Below are 22,365 nucleotides of genomic sequence, written 5' to 3'. Positions count from 1 at the left end.
AAAACGGCCGAACGAGAAAGACTCTCTAAACGTGCTTGCCATTCGAGATCGTCTAGATTCCGAAAAAGACATATTTTCTCGCAAAATCGCACGACGCACCAAACACCACCGACGGTTCGTGGTGCTTGGTGTTTTGTGTCTTTGGCTAAAATGTTCGATCTATCGTATCTTTTAACTCGTAGCTCCGATTTAGTCACCGTTTTTTTCAAATCGTGTATTTTTTCAGGATCTATCCGTTGGCAAACTGCTGTAGGCCGTTTGTCCAAAATATTTTTCGAAACGCGTCCTCGAAAGCCTTCAATTTTGTCTTTTTTCGATTTTGACCGTTTTGAATTTCATTCATATTATTCCTTTTGTGTATGGATGACTTAGAATGGTACATATTGTTTTAAGGCCTATTATTTCACTCGCAATGTAATTATGTATAACATATATAAATTTGAATCTAATGTCACTTCATTAAACGCGCTTTTTTAAATTATTAGTATGCGTCGCTAGATGGAGTACCATTTGGCGGTGCATAACCTTCGGTTTCAGATTGTACTGAAATTCTCGAGATCACTATAAAACGACCCTAACATCAAGACTCCTGAATAGTGTCTTGACATCGAGGTCGTCAGGATACCGAAAAAAGACATTTTACTCATTTTTAATGTCCTCTTTGAACGTTTTCAATTTATATCTTATTATTAGTTTTGTATATGCATGACTTAGCATGATATATATCGTTTTAAAGCCTATTATTTCACTCGCAATGTAATTATGTATAACAGGTATAAATTTGAATATAATGTCGCTTCATTAAACACGTTTTTTTTAAATCATTAGTATGCGCTGCCAGATGGAGTACCAATTGGCGGCGCATAACCTTCGGTTTCAGATTGTGCTGAAATTCTCAAGATCACCCTAAAATGGTTGAACGAGCAAGACTCTCTGAACGTGCTTGCCAATCGAGGTCGTCTAGATTCCGAAAAGACATCTCTCCTCGCAAAATCGCACGACGCACCAAGCACCACCAACGGTTCGTGGTGCTTGGTGTTTTGTGTCTTTGGCCAAAATGTTCGATCTATCGTATCTTTTGACTCGTAGCTCTGATTTAGTCACCGTTTTATCTAAATCGTGTATTTTTTTGGGATCTATCCGTTGGCAAACTGCCGTTGGCAGTTTGTCCCAAATATTTTTCGAAACGAGTCCTCGAAAGCCTTTAATTTTGCCTTTTTCGATTTTGACCGTTTTGAATTTCATTCATATTATTCCTTTTGTGTATGCATGATTTAGCATGGTACATATTGTTTTAAGGCCTATTATTTCACTCGCAATGTAATTATGTATAACGCATATAAATTTGAATCTAATGTCACTTCATTAAACACGCTTTTTTAAATCATTAATATGCGCCGCCAGATGGAGTACCATTTGGCGGCGCATAAGCTTCGATTTCAGATTGTACTGAAATTCTCGAGAACACCATAAAACGACCCTAATATTAAGACTCCTGGATAGTGTCTTGACATCGAGGCCGTCAGGATGACGAAAAAAGACATTTTACTCATTTTTAATGTTCTCTTTGAACGTTTCCAATTTATATCTGATGTCCTGCGAGGTGTATATAAAATAGTTTATATTTTACTAGGAAAATACTATTAAATACGATACAATTTTACACAAGATATTTATTTATTTATAGAATGGATATACTTAAACCTTGCTACAACACTTATAGGCAGTGTACCTAATCGTACAGTAGTGTAGTTTTTAGTAAGTCCGGTTCGTTCCACAGGAAAATCTTTAAACAAAGCTCAACGCTATATTAGTTTACTTTTGTTAAAAATACAAATATATATATAAGTAATATTATTATTATAAAAGGGGGGTTTTTAACGTTTAATGACCGGTTTGTCGATTTTAAGACTTTAGTCGCAGATAAAACCTAATGTAAAATATAAAATAAATACAAGACTTAAATTAAAGCGTAAAGTAAATAACGATAATGAAATTGCGAATAATAAAAGTGCGATAAAATAAAATTGCGATAATTAAAAAGTACGATAATTAAAAGTGCGATTAAATAACAATAAATAAAAGTGCGATAATTAGAAGTGCAATTAAATATAAAATAAAGGAAATTAAATATGAAATAAAAGAATTATGCTTATTTAAACTTCCATAATCATGATGTTTGACGTGTTGATTTTAGTTTTATGCCCATGGGTTAATTGTCCTTTGTCCTGGATTATTTAATATGTCCGTCTGGTTTTTGTCCATAACAGTCCATCAGTCATAAATATAAAGTGCGAGTGTCCTCATCAAATTATTCTTATACCCGAAGTTAAATATTCCAACTAATTGGGGATTCGAATTGTAACAAGGTTTTAATACTTTGTTTAATGAATACACCAGGTTATCGACTGCGTGTAAACCAAGGTTTTACTACTTTGTTAACAATTACACCAATTACCCTTGAATGTAATTTCACCCCTGTTTTAATTATTCTAGTGGCTATTAATCCATTCCTGTGTCCGGTTAAATGAACGATTATTCGTACATATAAATACCCTGCCCATCGTGTCCGATCGAGTGTATATGGTAATTTATAGGGACGCCCAATTGTAAATCTTTATATTAACATTAACAAACTTTCATTTAGTTAAACAAATATAAAGCCCATTAATAGCCCATAGTCTAATTTCCACAAGTGTCGTTCTTTTATCCAAACCCCAATTATGGTACAAAGCCCAATTACCCAATTTTAGTAATTAGCCCAACATCATGATTACTTCGTTTTAAATAAGCATAATAATAACTTAGCTACGAGACATTAATGTAAAAAGGTTGAACATAACTTACAATGATTAAAAATAGCGTAGCGTTACACGGACAGAATTTCGACTTACACCCTTACAACATTCGCTAACATACCCTTATTATTAGAATTAAAATTAAAATTAAAATATAAATTATATATATATATATATAAGTTTTACGTATGATAAGAGAAGAAAAAGATGATGATTTTTGATCAGAATTCGGTTGGCTTTATAGCCAGAGTTGATTTTTGGGGCTCCGCGACTCGCGGCAAAAGCCTCTCCAAACTCCGCGAGTCGCGGAGATAGAAATTACAGCTCAGTCCTTGGAGTTTTCTCTGCCGACGGTTTTTATTATATATATATATAATATATATATAATTAATATAATTAATTATATATTATATTATATTTATATGCATAGTTAACTTGTAATTTTTAGTCCGTTGCGTCGAGCGTTAAGAGTTGACTCTGGTCCCGGTTCCGGATTTTCGAACGTCCTTGCGTACAATTTTATATTTTGTACTTTGCGTTTTGAATCTTGTACTCTTGTAATTTCGAGACGTTTCTTATCAATAATTGGAACCTTTTTGATTGTCTTTTGTACTTTTGAGCTTTTTGGTCGTTTGCGTCTTCAATTCGTCGAATCTGTCTTTTGTCTTCACCTTTTATTATTTAAACGAATATCACTTGTAAATAGAACAATTGCAACTAAAAGCTTGTCTTTCTTGAGGAATAATGCTATGAAATATATGTTCGTTTTTAGCATTATCAAATATTCCCACACTTGAGCGTTGCTTGTCCTCAAGCAATATTGTCTTGAAATACTAGAATCACTTCTTTATTCTTCACACTTTGTACATCAGTGATTTCTATACGGCGGTATAAACAATGGTAGTAACGATATGGTTTACAGTCCCACATGACTATAAAAATTTAGATCCATTAAGGAAATTGGATCTTTATGAAAACATTTGATCTTTTGAAAATTAAATCTAGTTTTTACCCTAGATAAGTTTTCCGGAATAATCCTTTACCGGTGTTTGCAAAATATTTTTGTGGGTTTGGTGGGTTTCAGATTTGAAAATTTTAGCTCAAAACTTGCGGTTTTGTGTCACCCACTTGCTAACCTTGTATTTGGAAAGCAACACGTCCAGTTTACTTGTCCCGTATATTACCTTTCGGCAAACTACCGTCCGGTTATAAAGGAAAGCGTTGAACAAGCAACTGTTAAGGCAATGTCCCGTGACATGCTTTTGATTATGGTCTATAACGTGTCGGACGCAATTACTATCCTTGGTAGGAGCAATAGTAAAGCTCACCCTTATAATTTTTCGGTCTGGCACAAGGTCCTGTCTTTGACCAATATGCAATCACCGTTCTTACGGTTGACACCCGATTTAGTTCAGGTGACCTAATGAATTCCAGGTGAATTCCTAGGATTTTACATTCAATGGTAATGAACGCATTGAAAATGGGTTTTCAGAAAACAAATCGGCTTGTAGTTTTGATCAAAATATTTTCTCGTTTAAGCTCGAGTTTAGATATCATTGAATTCCATGAGTTTGAATTCTCAATCTTTAAGGTCAATCTCTAGGATTGAGTAATATCAGTCTTAAAAGCTGATTTTTAAGGAGATTATCCTTTCTGGGGATCTGATTCATTAGTCTTATCCAGCTAATTTGCATGGTGCCCCCCCATTGTACGAGATAAATCCTTCTCATGGTTAGGATAAATCTGACCACATGGCGACCCTGTTTAATGCTGAGGTCCGTGGATTTCCTGCTGATTTTAGTGATGACTTTTCTAGATTTTTCGTCAACCTACAGCTGGTCTGAACGACAACTTCATGACCTAAATCAAGAAGCGCGTTTCTTTTTCGGAAGACTTTACTTCCTTTTAATGATGGAATTGATTCATCGTGTAGATCCATCTCTTTTTTTCTTTCATCGGGTAAAACAGTTTAGTTTAGTCCAAAGCAAAAGTATTTTCAGTTATTTGTTACAGATATATGTGACATATGTTTAAAATAACTTGGTAAATTTTCCCACACTTGGCTTTTATTTTCCTTTTTATCGTCCTCTATTCCATTTTAAATGAATTTTAACATTTTAGTTTGTTTCTCAATTTATGTCCTTTCCGAGGTAACAATAATTTCGGTGTTAAAACCTAGTTTTATCGTTCATAAATATGTATAAACATGATTTTGAATTCATTTAATTGAAAATTTTGAAAAATTTTACTAGAATTGGGTAGTCAGTATATAAGACTAGGGCTGTTCTTTTTTATCAGAGAGCACTAGATTCTAATACAACTACTGCTTTACTAGTATTTTTAATGGTAACCAAGTGTTTAATATAAAAATTTTAAAATCCGAAAGAATTTAACCCCTTCCCACACTTAAGATCTTGCAATGCCCTCATTTGCAAGAAATCAGTAACAATTTAAATTATTGAGGGTGATTTGTGTGAAAATGATTAAATTTTTACCAAAGTTTCCAAATATATTGGCGTTTGTTTGCTGAATGATAAATGGTGCACATCATTTGTTCATTCCGTCTTGTTGTTATTTCACATATATTTTGCATCTTGTCGTCAAAATTAGTTGCTTTTGCTGAACTTAATGCCAGTCTTTGAAAATGCGTTGTTTTACCCTGTTGAGTACATAAGATAAACTGCAAACATATATACATATTTTTGAAGTTTGGTATATTACCCCACATTCAAAAATTATTAAAATCTAAGAATAAAAGTTAGATAATTATAAAAATGATTACAATATTAACAAAAGTATTAAACATATCAATAATTACAAATTACAAAATAAAAAAAAATAATAAGTAAATTAAGGATGATATTGGTACCAATAGGGGTTCCAGGCATAACCATAAGTGCTATAGAATGCTTCGGCAGGGTCATACGTAGGATATGGTGGCTGCATCTCTATCGACCAAGGAGGGAAGATGGGTTTCGGTGTAGGAATATAGTTTCTACCTATATGTTGGCAATGAGCTATGATCTGGTTCTGATGAACTTGCCAATCTTCAAATGCTCTCTGTCTAGCATTTTCGTATTCCTGAGAAGCTATAAACCTATGCATTTCTTGCATCTCATTCCCCCCTCCTACATTACCTTGTTGCTGGTTTCTCTCCACCTGTGGATGTCTACCATGGTATCGTACTGCGGCGTTATTTCGCCTCTTCAAAACTTTCGCACCATGGTATACATTTAAACCTATAGTATCGCGGGGTTCCGGCTCTTCTAGTAATAATCCCCCCCGACTTATATCCACACCGAGATATTCACCAATCAAAGTAATAAAAATACCACCTCCTATTATGCTATGTGGACGCATCCCCCGAACCATAGCTGATAAATAATAACCCACACAATATGGTATACTTACAGCGCTCTGTGGGTCTCGAATACACATATGGTAAAACAAATCTTGTTCATTTACCTTTTCTTTGTTCTTACCCCTTTGTGTAATCGAATTAGCTAAAAACCTATGTATCACTCTTAATTCGGCTCTATCTATATCCAAATAAGAGTAATTTCCCCCCTTGAAACGGTGATGGCTTGTCATTTGACTCCACACACCGTGTGTATCAAAATTTTCATCTATCTTTCTACCGTTTAGTATCAATCCTCTACAATCGGCAGACGCTAACTCCTCAGGCGTATATATATGTAAAGCCTGAGCCATGTCCAGTAAAGACATGTGGCGCATCGAACCGCCTAACAAAAATCTAATAAAAGAACGATCGGTTAAACTAGCTACCCGATCATTCAACTCTATACTACATAACAATTCTTCACACCATACTTTATATACAGGTCTACGTATGGTGAATAAACATATCCAGTCATTAAAAGAAGAATTACCATACCTCTGTACAAGTAATTCCCTAATTGGCCCGGCCAATTCTACAGCTTCTAAGGGTCCCCATTCTATGACCCTCGGTACCTCAACAACCTTGGAATGAAGAGTATGCAAACCCCGTTGATATTTTAGATAATCTATCCAAAGTCTGTCAAATCTTAGGTTCGGGTGCAACTCTTCCAAATGCATATCGGAAAAAGTCATGACTGGATGAGGTACATCCTGCTTGTATTAGTTATCCACCTCCTGTTGTTCCAAATTCTCAGCAGGAGCATTGCGGGCTTGGGATGAAGATTCACCCCTTTCATTCTGCAAAACACATCAAACACAAATTTTGTGCATCCAAATATGCATTAGTGTCAGTAAAATCATCAATCAAAATAATTACAATGACATTATCAATTTATATCAAACTTAAGCTTATTTTCACATTTTTATCAAATCTACACTTTTTCAAATAAGCATATACGAAAATGTTCGCCAAGTTCATAAGCATTCAACTCAAATAACATGTCAAAATAATCATTACTAGCAATTAAACAGGTCTCAAATGGCATTATCTTTCAAAAATCAAGTTCATGAATTTTAGACTTTGAAAAAGTCCACTTTAATTCTCAAAATCATGTTTAGGCTCAAAGTTTGGATCATTTAACTACCTAGACATGTTACACTACTCAATTTAGCAACAATTCATGACAAAAATCGGCCATAACCTGTTTATATCAAAAAGCCCCAAATTTGCTCAAGGACACAAACCCTAGATTATTCAAAATTTGAAGTTTAAGGCTTCTAATCATGTTAAACAGCATCAATCTAGGTTATACAAGCATAATACATAAACAATTTAAGTCTAATTACACTAAAAAGCATCAAAATCAAATTGGGGAAAAAATAGCTCAAGAACACCTAATTTCGAATTAAATGGTGTTTAGGTGTAGAAATTTACCGTTTTTCTTGAGTAATTCTTAGATAGCATCCTTCTCAACATGATTTTAGCAAAAGATTTGGTGATTAACGGTGAAAAATTGGGATTTTTGGGGTTTTTTCTCGGGTTTTTCGGGTCTTTTTTCGCTGTGTTTCGCAGTGTTTTTGTGTGTGGGGGAGTGAAACTGATCAGTTCTTACGTTATATTTTTTTTCTGTAAATTGGTCCCTCCGCGAGTCGCGGAGGTTTTTCACTTCAAACTCCGCGAGTCGCGGAGTTTGATATTTTTTTTTTTTTTTTTTTTATAATCAATAACTTATTAAAACAATTAAGTAATTAATTTTAAAATTTTGTTTCCTTTGTTATTTAGGACGAGGTCGTTTCGGATCGATGTCCTAGTCCGTCCCTCGACAAAATTTTAAAATTTGTCTTTTTGTAGCGATTGTTTTAAAAGCTAAGATTTTTGGGTTTTTTCAATGTTTTTGGCATACTCTAATTCAATAAGATTAAAAATAATGATAATAAAAGTTCTCGTCCCTCCCTCGGGTAAAGCAATTTCGGTTCAAAGACCTAGTCTTCAACTTACTACGAATTTTAAAAATCATATTCTTAACTTAATGAGATAAAGTAAATTTTTGTTTTTAAATTCACACAACTTAAATATAAAATTCAAAATTAAAAATTAAAAATTAAAAATTCACACCAAACTTAAAATTTAAAATGCATAAAATTAAAAATTAATATTTTAAAAATTAAAAATTCACACCAAACTTAATTTTTTTAAAAATTTATAAATTCATATCAAACTTATATTAATTTTTCAAATATTTACAATTTTAAATATATTGTTTTTACAAAGTTTACAATATTAATTTAAGATTCAAATATTAATTTTAAAAATATGGTAAAAATAAAATTAAAAATCTTTTTGTCTTTTTATCCCACTTTAATCAATCAAATATTATCAAAAATATGCGCCCCTCTTTTCGGTAAAGTAATTTCGGTTCCTAGACCTAATTTAACTCATGACGAATTTTTGAAATATTTTGGGTTGATTGATTAAAGATATTTATACCTTAAGAATAAACGTTAAATTTCGCAGTGATGTAATAAATTTTTGAATGATATCAATAATTTCGGTCGCCAAACCTAATTTTATTCAATACCAATTTAATACTTTTTAGCGAACAAATTAGCGTTTATTATCAAAAGGTTAAAAATAAAAATAAAAATAAAAACTGTACAGACATACCTGTGAAATAGATTTCTTAGTTATATGATCTATTCCATTCATAAGATAGTCGGTTTAATTGGTTTTCCATGGCTACATAGGCGTAACCTCGAGCATTCAGTGTCTTTTCTTCTAAACATATGAACGGTCCGTCTCTGCATAAAGTAACAAATTCGGTATTTGAATAGGTTTGATTATTTGAACATTTACCTCCATGTGACCATTTTCCGCATTTGTGACATCGTTCTAGGTGTCGTGCTCTTCTTTTCGCTGCGGATTTTGATTTTCCTTTACCAAATTGTAACTTATTATCTTCGCATCTGGATTCTTTTCTAACTCCGTCCATTCTTTCTCTGATTACTGATACTAATTCGCTCGGTAGTATGTCATTATTACGTTTAGTGATCAAAGCGTGTAGCATTAGACCATGGTTTAGTTCACAGGCAGTCTTCATTTCATAGAAACCTAAAAAAAATAAAAATTCAGAATGGGGGGAGAAGACTAGTTCTTTAGGGTCTGCTAGGGAAAGACCATACGTGTTCCATTTTCGAGAACTACACGAAAACAGACAATCTAACTCTAACAGAAATACATATTATCCTTTAAAGACTTGATTCTCCCCACACTTAGTTAGCTGTGGCGTCGAAATTGTGATTAACTTCGTTGTCGACTTCCATCGGACCATGTATGTAATGTTTAACTCTGTGACCATTAACTTTAAATTCAATCCCATTTGAATTTATCAATTCTATCGTTCCGTATGGGAAAACTCTTTTGACTATGAATGGTCCAGACCATCTTGATTTCAATTTTCCAGGAAATAGCTTGAATCGTGAATTGAAAAGAAGAACTCTGTCTCCTTCTTTAAATTCTTTTGAACTTCTGATTCTTTTATCATGCCATTTCTTCGTTCTTTCTTTATAGATTAACGAATTTTCGTATGCTTCATGTCTTAATTCTTCTAATTCGTTTAGTTGACTTAATCGTAGACGTCCGGCTTCATGTAAATCAAGATTACATGTTTTCAAAGCCCAAAATGCTTTGTGTTCAATTTCTACTGGAAGATGACATGCTTTTCCATAAACAAGTCTAAAAGGTGTGGTTCCAATTGGAGTTTTGTAGGCTGTTCTAAAAGCCCAGAGTGCATCCTCCAATTTAATGGACCATTCCTTCGAATTTGATCCTACGGTTTTCTCTAGAATACGTTTTAAAGCTCGGTTGGTATTTTCAACTTGTCCACTTGTTTGTGGATGATATGCGGTGGAGATTTTATGAGTTACTCCATATCTTTTAAGAACTTTCTCAAGTTGATTATTACAGAAATGAGTACCCCGATCACTTATTAAAGCTTTCGGTGTTCCAAACCTTGCAAAAAGACGTTTTAAAAAGTTGACTACAACTCGTGCATCGTTAGTTGGGAGAGCTTGTGCTTCCGCCCATTTAGATACATAATCAATGGCTACGAGTATATATAAATTATTATGAGATTTTGGAAATGGACCCATAAAGTCAATACCCCAAATGTCAAATACTTCACATACTTGGATGACATTTTGTGGCATTTCATCACGTTGACTTATTTTTCCGGCCCTTTGACATGCATCACAGGATTTGCAAAGAAGGTGTGCGTCTTTGTAAATTGTAGGCCAATAGAATCCAGCTTCATAAACTTTTCTTGCTGTAAGTTGAGGCCCATAATGCCCTCCTGTTGGTCCTGTGTGACAATGGTTTAAAATTTTACTAGCTTCATCTCCAAATACACATCGGCGTATTATTCCATCGGGACAACTTTTAAACAGATGTGGATCTTCCCAGAAATAGTGTTTTATATCACTGAAGAATTTCTTTCGTCTTTGGTACGATAATCCTTTTTCAAGGAATCCACAAACTAAGTAGTTTGCATAGTCTGCAAACCATGGGATTTCTTTATAATCTATCTTCAATAGATATTCATCAGGAAAGTTGTCTTGTATGGCCGATTCATTTAGAACTTCTAACTCAGGATTTTCAAGACGAGAAAGATGATCAGCGGCGAGATTTTCTGCTCCTCTTTTATCTCGGATTTCAATATCAAACTCTTGTAAGAGTAAGATCCAACGGATTAATCTTAGTTTAGCATCTTGTTTTGAAAATAGGTATCTAAGAGCAGAATGGTCGGTATAGACCACCGTTTTTGCTAGAACGAGATATGATCGAAATTTGTCAAAAGCAAAGACAATAGCAAGGAGTTCTTTTTCAGTAGTTGTATAGTTCGTTTGTGCTCCTTGTAATGTCTTACTAGCATAATATATAGGTTGAAATCGTTTTTCAATCCTTTGTCCTAAAACGGCTCCCATTGCAAAATCACTTGCATCGCACATTAGTTCAAATGGTATATTCCAATTTGGTGTTATCATGATTGGTGCATTAGTGAGTTTTTCTTTAAGAATATTAAAAGATTTGATACACTCATCTGAAAAGATGAATGGCGCATCCTTTTCTAGGAGTTTATTCATAGGAGTGGCAATTTTAGAAAAATCTTTTATGAAACGTCGGTAAAAACCGGCATGCCCTAGAAAACTCCTAACTCCTCTAACATTGGTGGGATGTGGAAGTTTAGCAATTACATCTACTTTAGCTCTATCCACTTCAATTCCTTCTTTTGAAATTTTATGTCCAAGAACGATGCCTTCTTTAACCATGAAATGGCATTTCTCCCAATTAAGTACTAGATTTGATTGTTCGCATCTAATAAGCATTCGTTCCAGATTAACTAGACATGATTTAAATGTATCACCGAAAACTGAAAAGTCATCCATGAATACTTCCATGCATTCTTCTATCATGTCGTGAAAAATCGCCATCATACACCTTTGAAAGGTTGCAGGGGCGTTACAAAGTCCAAATGGCATGCGTTTGTAAGCAAAAGTACCATAAGGGCACATAAATGTGGTTTTCTCTTGATCTTCGGGTGCTATTGGAATTTGAAAATATCCGGAAAATCCATCTAGAAAACAATAGTAACTATTTCCGGCTAATCTTTCCAACATTTGATCTATGAAAGGTAAGGGAAAGTGATCTTTTCTGGTGGCGTCATTTAATTTTCTATAATCAATACATACACGCCATCCTGTTACAGTCCTAGTAGGAATAAGCTCATTTTTCTCATTTATAATGACAGTCATGCCACCCTTCTTAGGCACGCATTGAACTGGGCTTACCCATGGACTATCAGAGATTGGATAAATTAAACCTGCATCTAGCAGTTTAATAATCTCTTTCTTAACTACATCTTGCATATTAGGATTTAGTCTTCGTTGGCGTTGCACATACGTTTTATGACCTTCTTCCATAAGGATTTTATGTGTGCAATACGAAGAACTTATTCCTTTAATATCATGAATCTTCCATGCAATGGCTGGTTTATGAGCTTTCAACACAGAAATGAGTTGTGATTTCTCATTTTCAGTAAGAGAAGACGATATTATTACAGGTAATTCAGATTCACCATGTAAATAAGCGTATTCCAAATAGTTTGGAAGTGGCTTTAACTCTAATTTCGGAGGTTCTTCTATCGATGATTTATATCGATATCTGTCTTCTTCTTTTAGCATTTGAATTTCTTCTGTTGTTGGTTCATATCCATTAGCTATAAGTGTAGCTAACATTTCAGCTTCATCAATTGGTTCATTACCTTCTCCTAAAGAACATTCTCCTGTTCCTTGTAATTCTGGAAATTCTTCTAATAATTCTGCATGTGCATCTATAGTTTGAATATAATAACATGTATCATCTGCAGATTGTGGTTGTTGCATTGCTCTATCAACTGAAAAGGTAACACTCTCATCCTCTATTCTTAGGGTCAGTTTCTTACCGAACACGTCTATCATTGCTTTAGCCGTGTTTAAGAATGGTCTTCCTAATATGAGAGGAACTTGAGAATCTTCTTCCATGTCCAAAACAACAAAATCTACTGGAAATACTAAAGTACCAACTTTAACTAGCATGTTCTCCATTATCCCTCTAGGATATTTTACTGATCGGTCGGCTAGTTGTATACTTATTCTTGTTGGTTTCAATTCTCCAAGGTCTAGTTTAGCGTATAGTGAATACGGCATTAGATTTATACTAGCACCTAAGTCTGCCAATGCTTCTATTGAACTAAGACTACCCAGAAAACATGGAATTGTGAAACTTCCTGGATCAGATAATTTTTCTGGTATCTTATTCAACAGCACCGCTGAACAATTAGCATTCATAGTAACAGCCGAGAGTTCTTCCATTTTCTTTCTATTTGAGATTAGATCTTTCAAGAATTTAGCATATCTAGGCATTCCTGAAATCACATCAATGAAAGGAAGATTTACATTTATCTGTTTAAACATATCCAAGAATTTGGATTGCTCGGCTTCAAGTTTTTCTTTCTTCATTTTACTCGGGTAAGGAAGTGGTGGTTGGTATGGTTTAACATAAGGTTTAGCCTTAACTGTGTTATCTTCATTATCCTTTTCAACTACCGGTTCTTTTTCCTTATCTTGATCAGGTTGTGGTTCTTGTGGAGTAGGAATGGTTTCATCAGAAGTTACAGGTATTTCAGGTGGTTTAAGTGTTGTACCACTTCTTGTGGTAATGGCTTTAGCTGTTTCATTCCGGGGGTTAGCATTTGTATCACTAGGTAGACTTCCCGGTTTTCTTTCACCTATTAACCTTGCTAGGTTACTTACTTCTTGTTCCAGATTTTGAATAGAAGCTTGTTGATTTCTAAATGCTTGAGCATTTTGTTCATTGGTTTGTTTCTGAGATGTGAAAAACTGTGTTTGAGTTTCAACTAGCTTTGTCATCATATCTTCTAAATTTGGCTTTTTATCATCGGTTTGTTGTGGTGGTTTGTTTTGAAAATTAGGTGTTTGCTGATTATAAGTATTATTGGATACTTGTTGATTGCTAGGACCTTGTTGGTTGTTGTATGGAATATTTCGGTTATAATTCTGGTTTTGATTGTAAATCGGTCTTGGCGGTTGATAATTATTCTGATAATTATTTCCAGGCCTTTGGTTTATGTATGAAATATTCTCTCTTTGTTCCATTGTTAATTCAATACTGAGACAATCTTTTGTCAAATGTGGTCCTCCACACTGCTCACAACTAATTCGTATTGAGTGAATATCTTTAGTCATCTTTTCCATTCGTCTCTCTACAGCATCTATCTTTGCGGAAATGGAATCTAAGTCATGGCTAGAATCGGCTCTAGCTGCTTTAGATGATCTAATGATGTCTTTTTCTTGATGCCACTCATGTGAGTGGGAAGCAGTATTATCAATAATTTTGTAAGCATCAGTTTCGGTTTTCTTCATAATAGAACCACCAGCTGCTATATCTATGTCTTTTCTTGTAGTGATGTCGCATCCTTGGTAAAATATTTGTACTATTTGACAGGTGTCTAAACCATGTTGCGGACATCCTCTTAATAACTTTCCATATCTTGTCCATGCCTCATATAGAGTTTCATTTGGTTTCTGAGTGAACGTAACAATTTCTGCTTGAAGTCTTACGGCTTTAGATGCAGGAAAGAATTGTTTAAGAAATTTGTCAATTAAAACATCCCATGTATCGATCGCCCCTTCAGGTAACGATTCCAACCAATCTTTGGCTTCTCCCTTTAAAGTCCAGGGAAATAACATGAGATATATCTGTTCATCCTCCACTTCTCGGATTTTAAATAGTGTGCAGATCCTATTAAAGGTACGTAGATGTTCATTTGGATCTTCCTTCGGCGCACCAATAAATTGGCATTGATTAGTCACCATGTGTAGAATTTGTCCTTTGATTTCATAATCTGGCGCATTAATGTCTGGATGAGTAATTGCGTGACCTTGGTCAGTGCGTTTAGCTCTCATTCGGTCTTCCATCCTTAAAGGTTCCAGATTCTCCATAATTGAATTTGTTGAATCGGTATCACTGGATGATTCTGATTTAATGGTTCGTTCCTCAACAATCTCTGTTTGAATGATTGGTGGTTCCGGAGGAAAGTTTAATGGTTCAGGATCTACGAACCGTTCCTGAATATTCTCTGGATTCTCAATTGTGATGTTGGGTTCAAAAAATGGATTATCGGAAATTTGAACTGAAGTACTTGGTTGACTGGATGACGATTCTAAAGAAAAATCAACGGCGGTTATATTTGCTAAATGTCTTGATCGAGTTACAGGTGGTGAACGTACAAAAGGTGATGAACGTCTTGCTCGGTGCATTCACTGAATATCCTATTAGTTTTAAAAAGGAAAGAAAAATTATAATAAGTTATCCAATCAATAGACTTTTCTGATTTTGCCCACGTTTCGAATAGCCAAAAGATGCAGCAGAGGGGCAGGATTCGTTTGGTCTCAATATAATTGAGGACTGTTTGGCTCCAATAACCCGGTCCACGTACAAATCCAACTATTACTACGAACCAGAAAATTTTGATGTCTATTAATTTAACCACTTAAAATAAATTTTCGTAATTTTAAGAAATTTAGATAAGAAGTAGAAAAAATTCTAAGTCCTAAAACTAGAATAGCGAGAAATAAGAGAGAAAAAGAGTTCGTCGAAAAAGGTTGAAAAAGAAAAAAAATGGTTGAAAAATAAAAGGTGACGGAAAAATAAAAGAAACTTATAAAAACTTAAAAATACTTGACTAACCTAACCTTATTACTACAACTAACTTAAAATTATAATCGCAAATTGAGATTACTAATTGGAATGATAATTGATACATAGTAAAAGGTCTAAAAATATTAAAGCTTACAGGAAAAACTAAATCCCAAATGGAAATAACTTAAAAAGAAACTAAAACTTCAAAAGGCGTCGCAAAATTCTAAAGCACCTAAATCTTAGTCTAAAGAAAAAGCACTTAAGGAATTCTACGGCAAAGCCTAAAAATCTAGGAGTAAAAATAACTATAGCAAAAACTAAGTTTAAAATTAAATATGAGCTAAAAATACAAATATTACGCTACAACGATTAAAAAGGGACAAAATATAAAAATATACAAAAAGTTGTAAAAAGTACAATTTTTATAAAAATATTATTTTTATATTATTTATTTAATAAAACTATTAATTTTACAATTTTAATAAAACTAATTAAACAAAATACATAAATTAAATAAAAAGTAAAAATAAAACTAAAACTAATAATAATAATAATAATAATTAGGTTTAAATAATAATAATAATTAATTAAATCCCGTAATTAATGCAGATTTAGGGTTCTTTGTCCGTGTGTCAGATGGTCTCCGCGAGTTGCGGCAATTAAAGAAGAAAACCCCGCGAGTCGCGGGGTTCAGAAATTCAGTTGACAGCTTTGAAATTTTACGCGTTTTCTTTATTTATTTTTTTTTTATTTTCTGTTTTCTGTTTTTTTTTCTAAAAGATATTTAATAAAAGTTATATTTTTATAAATTAAAATAAAGATAAAGAAACTTATAAAACTTAAATATTTAACAAAATCTTAAAAATACTTATATTTTTGTTTTTCTTTTTATATTTTCGAATTTTTAAAACGTATTTTTACAAAAGCGAATTTTAATAAAAGTTAACTAAAAATTTTTTATATTAGCGTTGCGCTTCCGGCTTTTAAGATAGTTCCCCGGCAGCGGCGCCAAAAATACTTGATGTCCTGCGAGGTGTATATAAAATAGTTTATATTTTACTAGGAAAATACTATTAAATATGATACAATTTTACACAAGATATTTATTTATTTATAGAATGGATATACTTAAACCTTGCTACAACACTTATAGGCAGTGTACCTAATCGTACAGTAGTGTAGTTTTTAGTAAGTCCGGTTCGTTCCACAGGGAAATCTTTAAACAAAGCTCAACGCTATATTAGTTTACTTTTGTTAAAAATACAAATATATATATAAGTAATATTATTATTATAAAAGGGGGGTTTTTACCGTTTAATGACCGGTTTGTCGATTTTAAGACTTTAGTCGCAGTTAAAATCTAATGTAAAATATAAAATAAATACAAGACTTAAATTAAAGCGTAAAGTAAATAACGATAATGAAATTGCGAATAATAAAAGTGCGATAAAATAAAATTGCGATAATTAAAAAGTACGATAATTAAAAGTGCGATTAAATAACAATAAATAAAAGTGCGATAATTAGAAGTGCAATTAAATATAAAATAAAGGAAATTAAATATGAAATAAAAGAATTATGCTTATTTAAACTTCCATAATCATGATGTTTGACGTGTTGATTTTAGTTTTATGCCCATGGGTTAATTGTCCTTTGTCCTGGATTATTTAATATGTCCGTCTGGTTTTTGTCCATAACAGTCCATCAGTCATAAATATAAAGTGCGAGTGTCCTCATCAAATTATTCTTATACCCGAAGTTAAATATTCCAACTAATTGGGGATTCGAATTGTAACAAGGTTTTAATACTTTGTTTAATGAATACACCAGGTTATCGACTGCGTGTAAACCAAGGTTTTACTACTTTGTTAACAATTACACCAATTACCCTTGAATGTAATTTCACCCCTGTTTTAATTATTCTAGTGGCTATTAATCCATTCCCGTGTCCGGTTAAATGAACGATTATTCGTACATATAAATACCCCGCCCATCGTGTCCGATCGAGTGTATATGGTAATTTATAGGGACGCCCAATTGTAAATCTTTATATTAACATTAACAAACTTTCATTTAGTTAAACAAATATAAAGCCCATTAATAGCCCATAGTCTAATTTCCACAAGTGTCGTTCTTTTATCCAAACCCCAATTATGGTACAAAGCCCAATTACCCAATTTTAGTAATTAGCCCAACATCATGATTACTTCGTTTTAAATAAGCATAATAATAACTTAGCTACGAGACATTAATGTAAAAAGGTTGAACATAACTTACAATGATTAAAAATAGCGTAGCGTTACACGGACAGAATTTCGACTTACACCCTTACAACATTCGCTAACATACCCTTATTATTAGAATTAAAATTAAAATTAAAATATAAATTATATATATATATATATATAAGTTTTACGTATGATAAGAGAAGAAAAAGATGATGATTTTTGATCAGAATTCGGTTGGCTTTATAGCCAGAGTTGATTTTTGGGGCTCCGCGACTCGCGGCAAAAGCCTCTCCAAACTCCGCGAGTCGCGGAGATAGAAATTACAGCTCAGTCCTTGGAGTTTTCTCTGCCGACGGTTTTTATTATATATATATAATATATATATAATTAATATAATTAATTATATATTATATTATATTTATATGCATAGTTAACTTGTAATTTTTAGTCCGTTGCGTCGAGCGTTAAGAGTTGACTCTGGTCCCGGTTCCGAATTTTCGAACGTCCTTGCGTACAATTTTATATTTTGTACTTTGCGTTTTGAATCTTGTACTCTTGTAATTTCGAGACGTTTCTTATCAATAATTGGAACCTTTTTGATTGTCTTTTGTACTTTTGAGCTTTTTGGTCGTTTGCGTCTTCAATTCGTCGAATCTGTCTTTTGTCTTCACCTTTTATTATTTAAACGAATATCACTTGTAAATAGAACAATTGCAACTAAAAGCTTGTCTTTCTTGAGGAATAATGCTATGAAATATATGTTCGTTTTTAGCATTATCAATATCTTATTATTAGTTTTGTGTATGCATGACTTAGCATGATATATATCATTTTAAGGCCTATTATTTCACTCGCAATGCAATTATGTATAACGGGTAATGATACGTATATCCACAAGATTGTGCGGATGCTCATCCAAAACCCTAAAATCGCACACAAAGGCATATGTCACGGGTATAGTCGCACCTTGTGCGCCTATACCATCTGATGCGAGTTTCATATACTTGCATAAGGATCCAGTACATTCTAGAAGAATGTACGGTATAATCAATTCGGATTCTTTTCCTTAAATAAAGAAAGTTAGTTAGGACAATATCACATTTAATTAGCGAAGAGATTCTACCGAAACCCTAATTCGTGAGCCTATAAATACATAGCTCATAAACCCTAATACATATATTCATTCGTTTACTCATATGTAAACCATAGCATACAAATCTCCATATTACGAATAAAGCTTCTTACGATCCTAAAGACTTTCAGGTATGTCTCGAACTATAAAACCTTCATGTCTTAGGGCCACTCAACCTCGTATGCTAGGTTGTTGGTGGACTCTCAAATCGGCCACCCTGTCGGAATCGAAATGATACCGATATGGGTTACCCACGACTAAATGTCGGAGGTTCGAATATTGTTAGTCCTTAAACCCCTTTATGCACTCAAGCGTAAGTTCACCTTGACCCCGTGAAAATATGCTTGATCATTTGGCGCCATCCGTGGGACCGGTTATATAAAACAAAGAAGATTGGAATTTATGTTGTATATGATTTATTGTACGTATATTTTTTCCATAAAACTTTTTTGTTTAACTAATCGATCACCTTCAGGTTTTTAATTGTTAGCAAGAATGGGTGGAGGAAGTAAGAGTGAAAAGAACCAAGGGTGATCGGACTCTCCAGTAAGTCCAGGGTTTCAAACAGCTACGACGACTGTTACGAACACACCGTCGACGCCACCAGCACCAACCAAGGGCACATCAAAGCTTCAATCGACACCAAGTATTGAAACAGGGCCGATTACATCAGAAACTGTCTTGAATAAATCATCTAAGGGATGGTGGCATACTCCTGATGGAAGTTTACTGGAAACAGGAACTAGCTTTAAACCATTCGAGGATCTGTCACCAAAAATTCTGAGCTTCGGTTCTCCAAGTGAAACGGTTCCACCAGGCTTTAAAGTTAAAATTACCTGTGTGGGTACAATACCAATTATCACCTCGGTTGAACCCGAAACACCGATTGAAAGGGTCACTACTGAGAAAGCTCAGGAAAGAATCAGGCAGATGGGTCAGAGAAATCCAGATGGTTCATACATCATGCTAACACTATAACAAGCGTTAACGGCATGTGCGTCTTCACAACCAGTCCATACTGTTGCAAGCAATCAATATAGTGGGGCGCACTATGCCGCAGCCCAGTCAAATAGCTTCATATCTTAATTACAGCAAGTCGCACCACCACACTTGGCACCCGCTTTCAATGAGCCAGCGCGGGTACAAGAGTTTATGAGCAATTGGTTCGCGGTGATGCAAGGGCAAAAAGCTGAGCAAAGCCTTGAGTTAGCTCCCACAACAGAAAAGTTTATGCCACACATTACCAATCATCCCTTCACAGTCGCACCGGTGTTGCCTCTAATACTCGAAAGTTATGATGGGTTGTCAGATCCGGATGACTTTTTACAAAAATTTGAAGGAACTGCAAGAACACACAGCTGGGGTGATTCAGTAGCATGCCATATGCTACCAATAGTGCTGCAAGGAGTAGCAAGGGAATGGTTCAATAATTTGCCAGCCCAAAGCATTACAGGTTTTGCGGATTTGCACTCAAAATTTTTATTAAACTTTCACAATTTGCGCGCACGCAAAAGAACACATGTCGAATGTCACGACATTAAGCAGAAATCGAAAGAGAGCTTGGGAGAAATAATAGACAGATATACCAAGGAGGTGGCTAAAATACAAGACTTTCCAGAAAGCCAGAAGGTATCCGGTTTTATACATTGTATAGATACCGACAGACACCTGTCTTTATGTCAACGGTTACAGAGAAGAGTGCCAGAAACCTTCGCAGAAGCCGTAAAAGAAACGCATGATTACATGCGGGCACAAGAAGATATAAAGCAGAATCGCAGAAGTACCTCTTCAAATATGGACATCGACGATGATTATTATCGAGTGCAGGGAAAAGGGTCAGAGTCTGGCAAACGTTATGGTGGTAATGGCGAACCTAGGAGTGGTAACTACCATAATGATAAGTATCGCAAATTCAACAACAATAAAGGGGGAGGAAGTCAGAGGTTCAAAAGCAGCCACACTGAAAATGTTGCGTTAATAAAAGACCTCACAAAAACACCAAAAGAAATTTTGGCTACAGAGGCAGTGTGCAAAAGCTTCGACCCCCAGTACCTTTGTCAAAGTATGGAAACAGAGACAAAAGCAAATTTTGTGATTTTCACGATGATTACGGTCATGAGACCAATGAATGTCGGCACTTAATTGAAAGGGTAGTTACTGAACTCAAAAGAGGAAGATTGCAACACTTGAAGAAAAGTGCAAGAGCACAAGCTGATAAGCCAAATGGAGAAAAAGAATATCCGAGGCAAAAGAAGAATGAGGGAAAGGAAACGGATAAAACCATAAACATGGTAACCAGCGGACGGACAAATCAGAGGCGCAAGTTAGAAGTATATGAGGAATGGGAAAACACTCCCATCATATTCCCGGCCACAGCACAGGAACCCTCGGATGCGCCCATCACAATTAAAGGGTGTGTCAAAAACTGTGGGTACATCATCAAGCGATTGCATGTAGACACCGGTTGCGGTGTTGATATAATGTACGAGCACTGTTTTTGCTTGCTGCCAAGGGCTTTGCGAGCCAAGCTAGTGGCTCCTAACACTGCGTTATCAGGATTTTCTGGGGAGTCCGCATGGCCAATCGGGATGATCGAATTAGAGCTGGAGCTGGTGGACGATGATAATAAGGAGTTAGTGAGAAGCACGATAGTAGAATTTGTCGTCGTAAGGTCTTACTCAAAATATAACGCGCTTTTAGGGCGCACGACTTTGCAAAAATTGGCAGCCATCCCTTCTACGGTACATGGCCTTATCAAGTTCCCAACACCGATAGGAATTGCAACGATAAGGTCAGAAAATTAAGATGCAAGCGTTGCGGCTGTAGAAAAAGTAGAACAACAGCCTAGTGAGGCAGAGCAAATTCGAAGCTGCATGATCATCGCAAGCCCGCGACATCCAGAACAGAAAATTAAAATTGGCGGAGGATTGTCCGATGAGACAAAATTTAAGCTTCGTAATATATTAGCTTCTAATACGGACGTCTTCTCATGGAAAGAAGCGGACATGACGGGCGTACCACGGGAAATTGCTGAGCACAAGCTTAACGCAAATCCTAGTCTGACGCCAGTGCGAAAAAGAAACGCGGCATGGCTCCCGAAAGAAGCGAATGGTTGAAGGCAGAAGTCGATAAGTTGGTTAAAACAAACATCTTGCGAGAAGTAAGGTACCAAACATGGGTAGCAAACCCAGTGCTGGTAAAAAAGCCCAATGGGTCTTGGCGCATGTGAGTTGACTTCACGGATATCAATCAAGCTTGCCCAAAGGACAATTATCCTCTACCAGAAATAGACTGGAAAGTTGAATCGTTAGCTGGCTTCCGATACAAATATTTTTTGGATGCGTACAAAGGATACCATCAAATACAGATGGCAGCGGACGACGAGGATAAGACTGCTTTCCACATAAGCCAGGGCATATACTGCTATACCAAGATGCCATTTGGTTTAAAAAATGCTGGAGCAACATACCAACGGGTAATAGACGAAGATTTCAAGGGTCAGATTGGGAGAAATTTAGAAGCATACATTGACGACCTAGTTATAAAAAGCAC

General features: G+C 34.8%; 1 protein-coding gene across 1 annotated transcript; it reads left to right on the top strand.

Moving 5' to 3' along the window:
* The first annotated feature begins 19,986 nt into the window (after nucleotides 1–19,986).
* On the top strand, nucleotides 19,987–21,617 carry LOC139853751 (uncharacterized). Its single transcript, XM_071843115.1, has 2 exons — nucleotides 19,987–20,861; nucleotides 20,963–21,617. Exons 1-2 carry the CDS (start codon nucleotides 19,987–19,989, stop codon nucleotides 21,615–21,617), a joined length of 1,530 nt encoding a protein of 509 aa, XP_071699216.1.
* The last annotated feature ends 748 nt before the right edge of the window (nucleotides 21,618–22,365 follow it).

This window comes from Rutidosis leptorrhynchoides, chromosome 6, assembly GCF_046630445.1.
Source record: "Rutidosis leptorrhynchoides isolate AG116_Rl617_1_P2 chromosome 6, CSIRO_AGI_Rlap_v1, whole genome shotgun sequence".
In the NCBI taxonomy this organism is placed as follows: Eukaryota; Viridiplantae; Streptophyta; class Magnoliopsida; order Asterales; family Asteraceae; genus Rutidosis; species Rutidosis leptorrhynchoides.
Note: the sequence above shows the minus strand (reverse complement) of the source record. Positions and strands in the feature narration are given on the sequence as shown.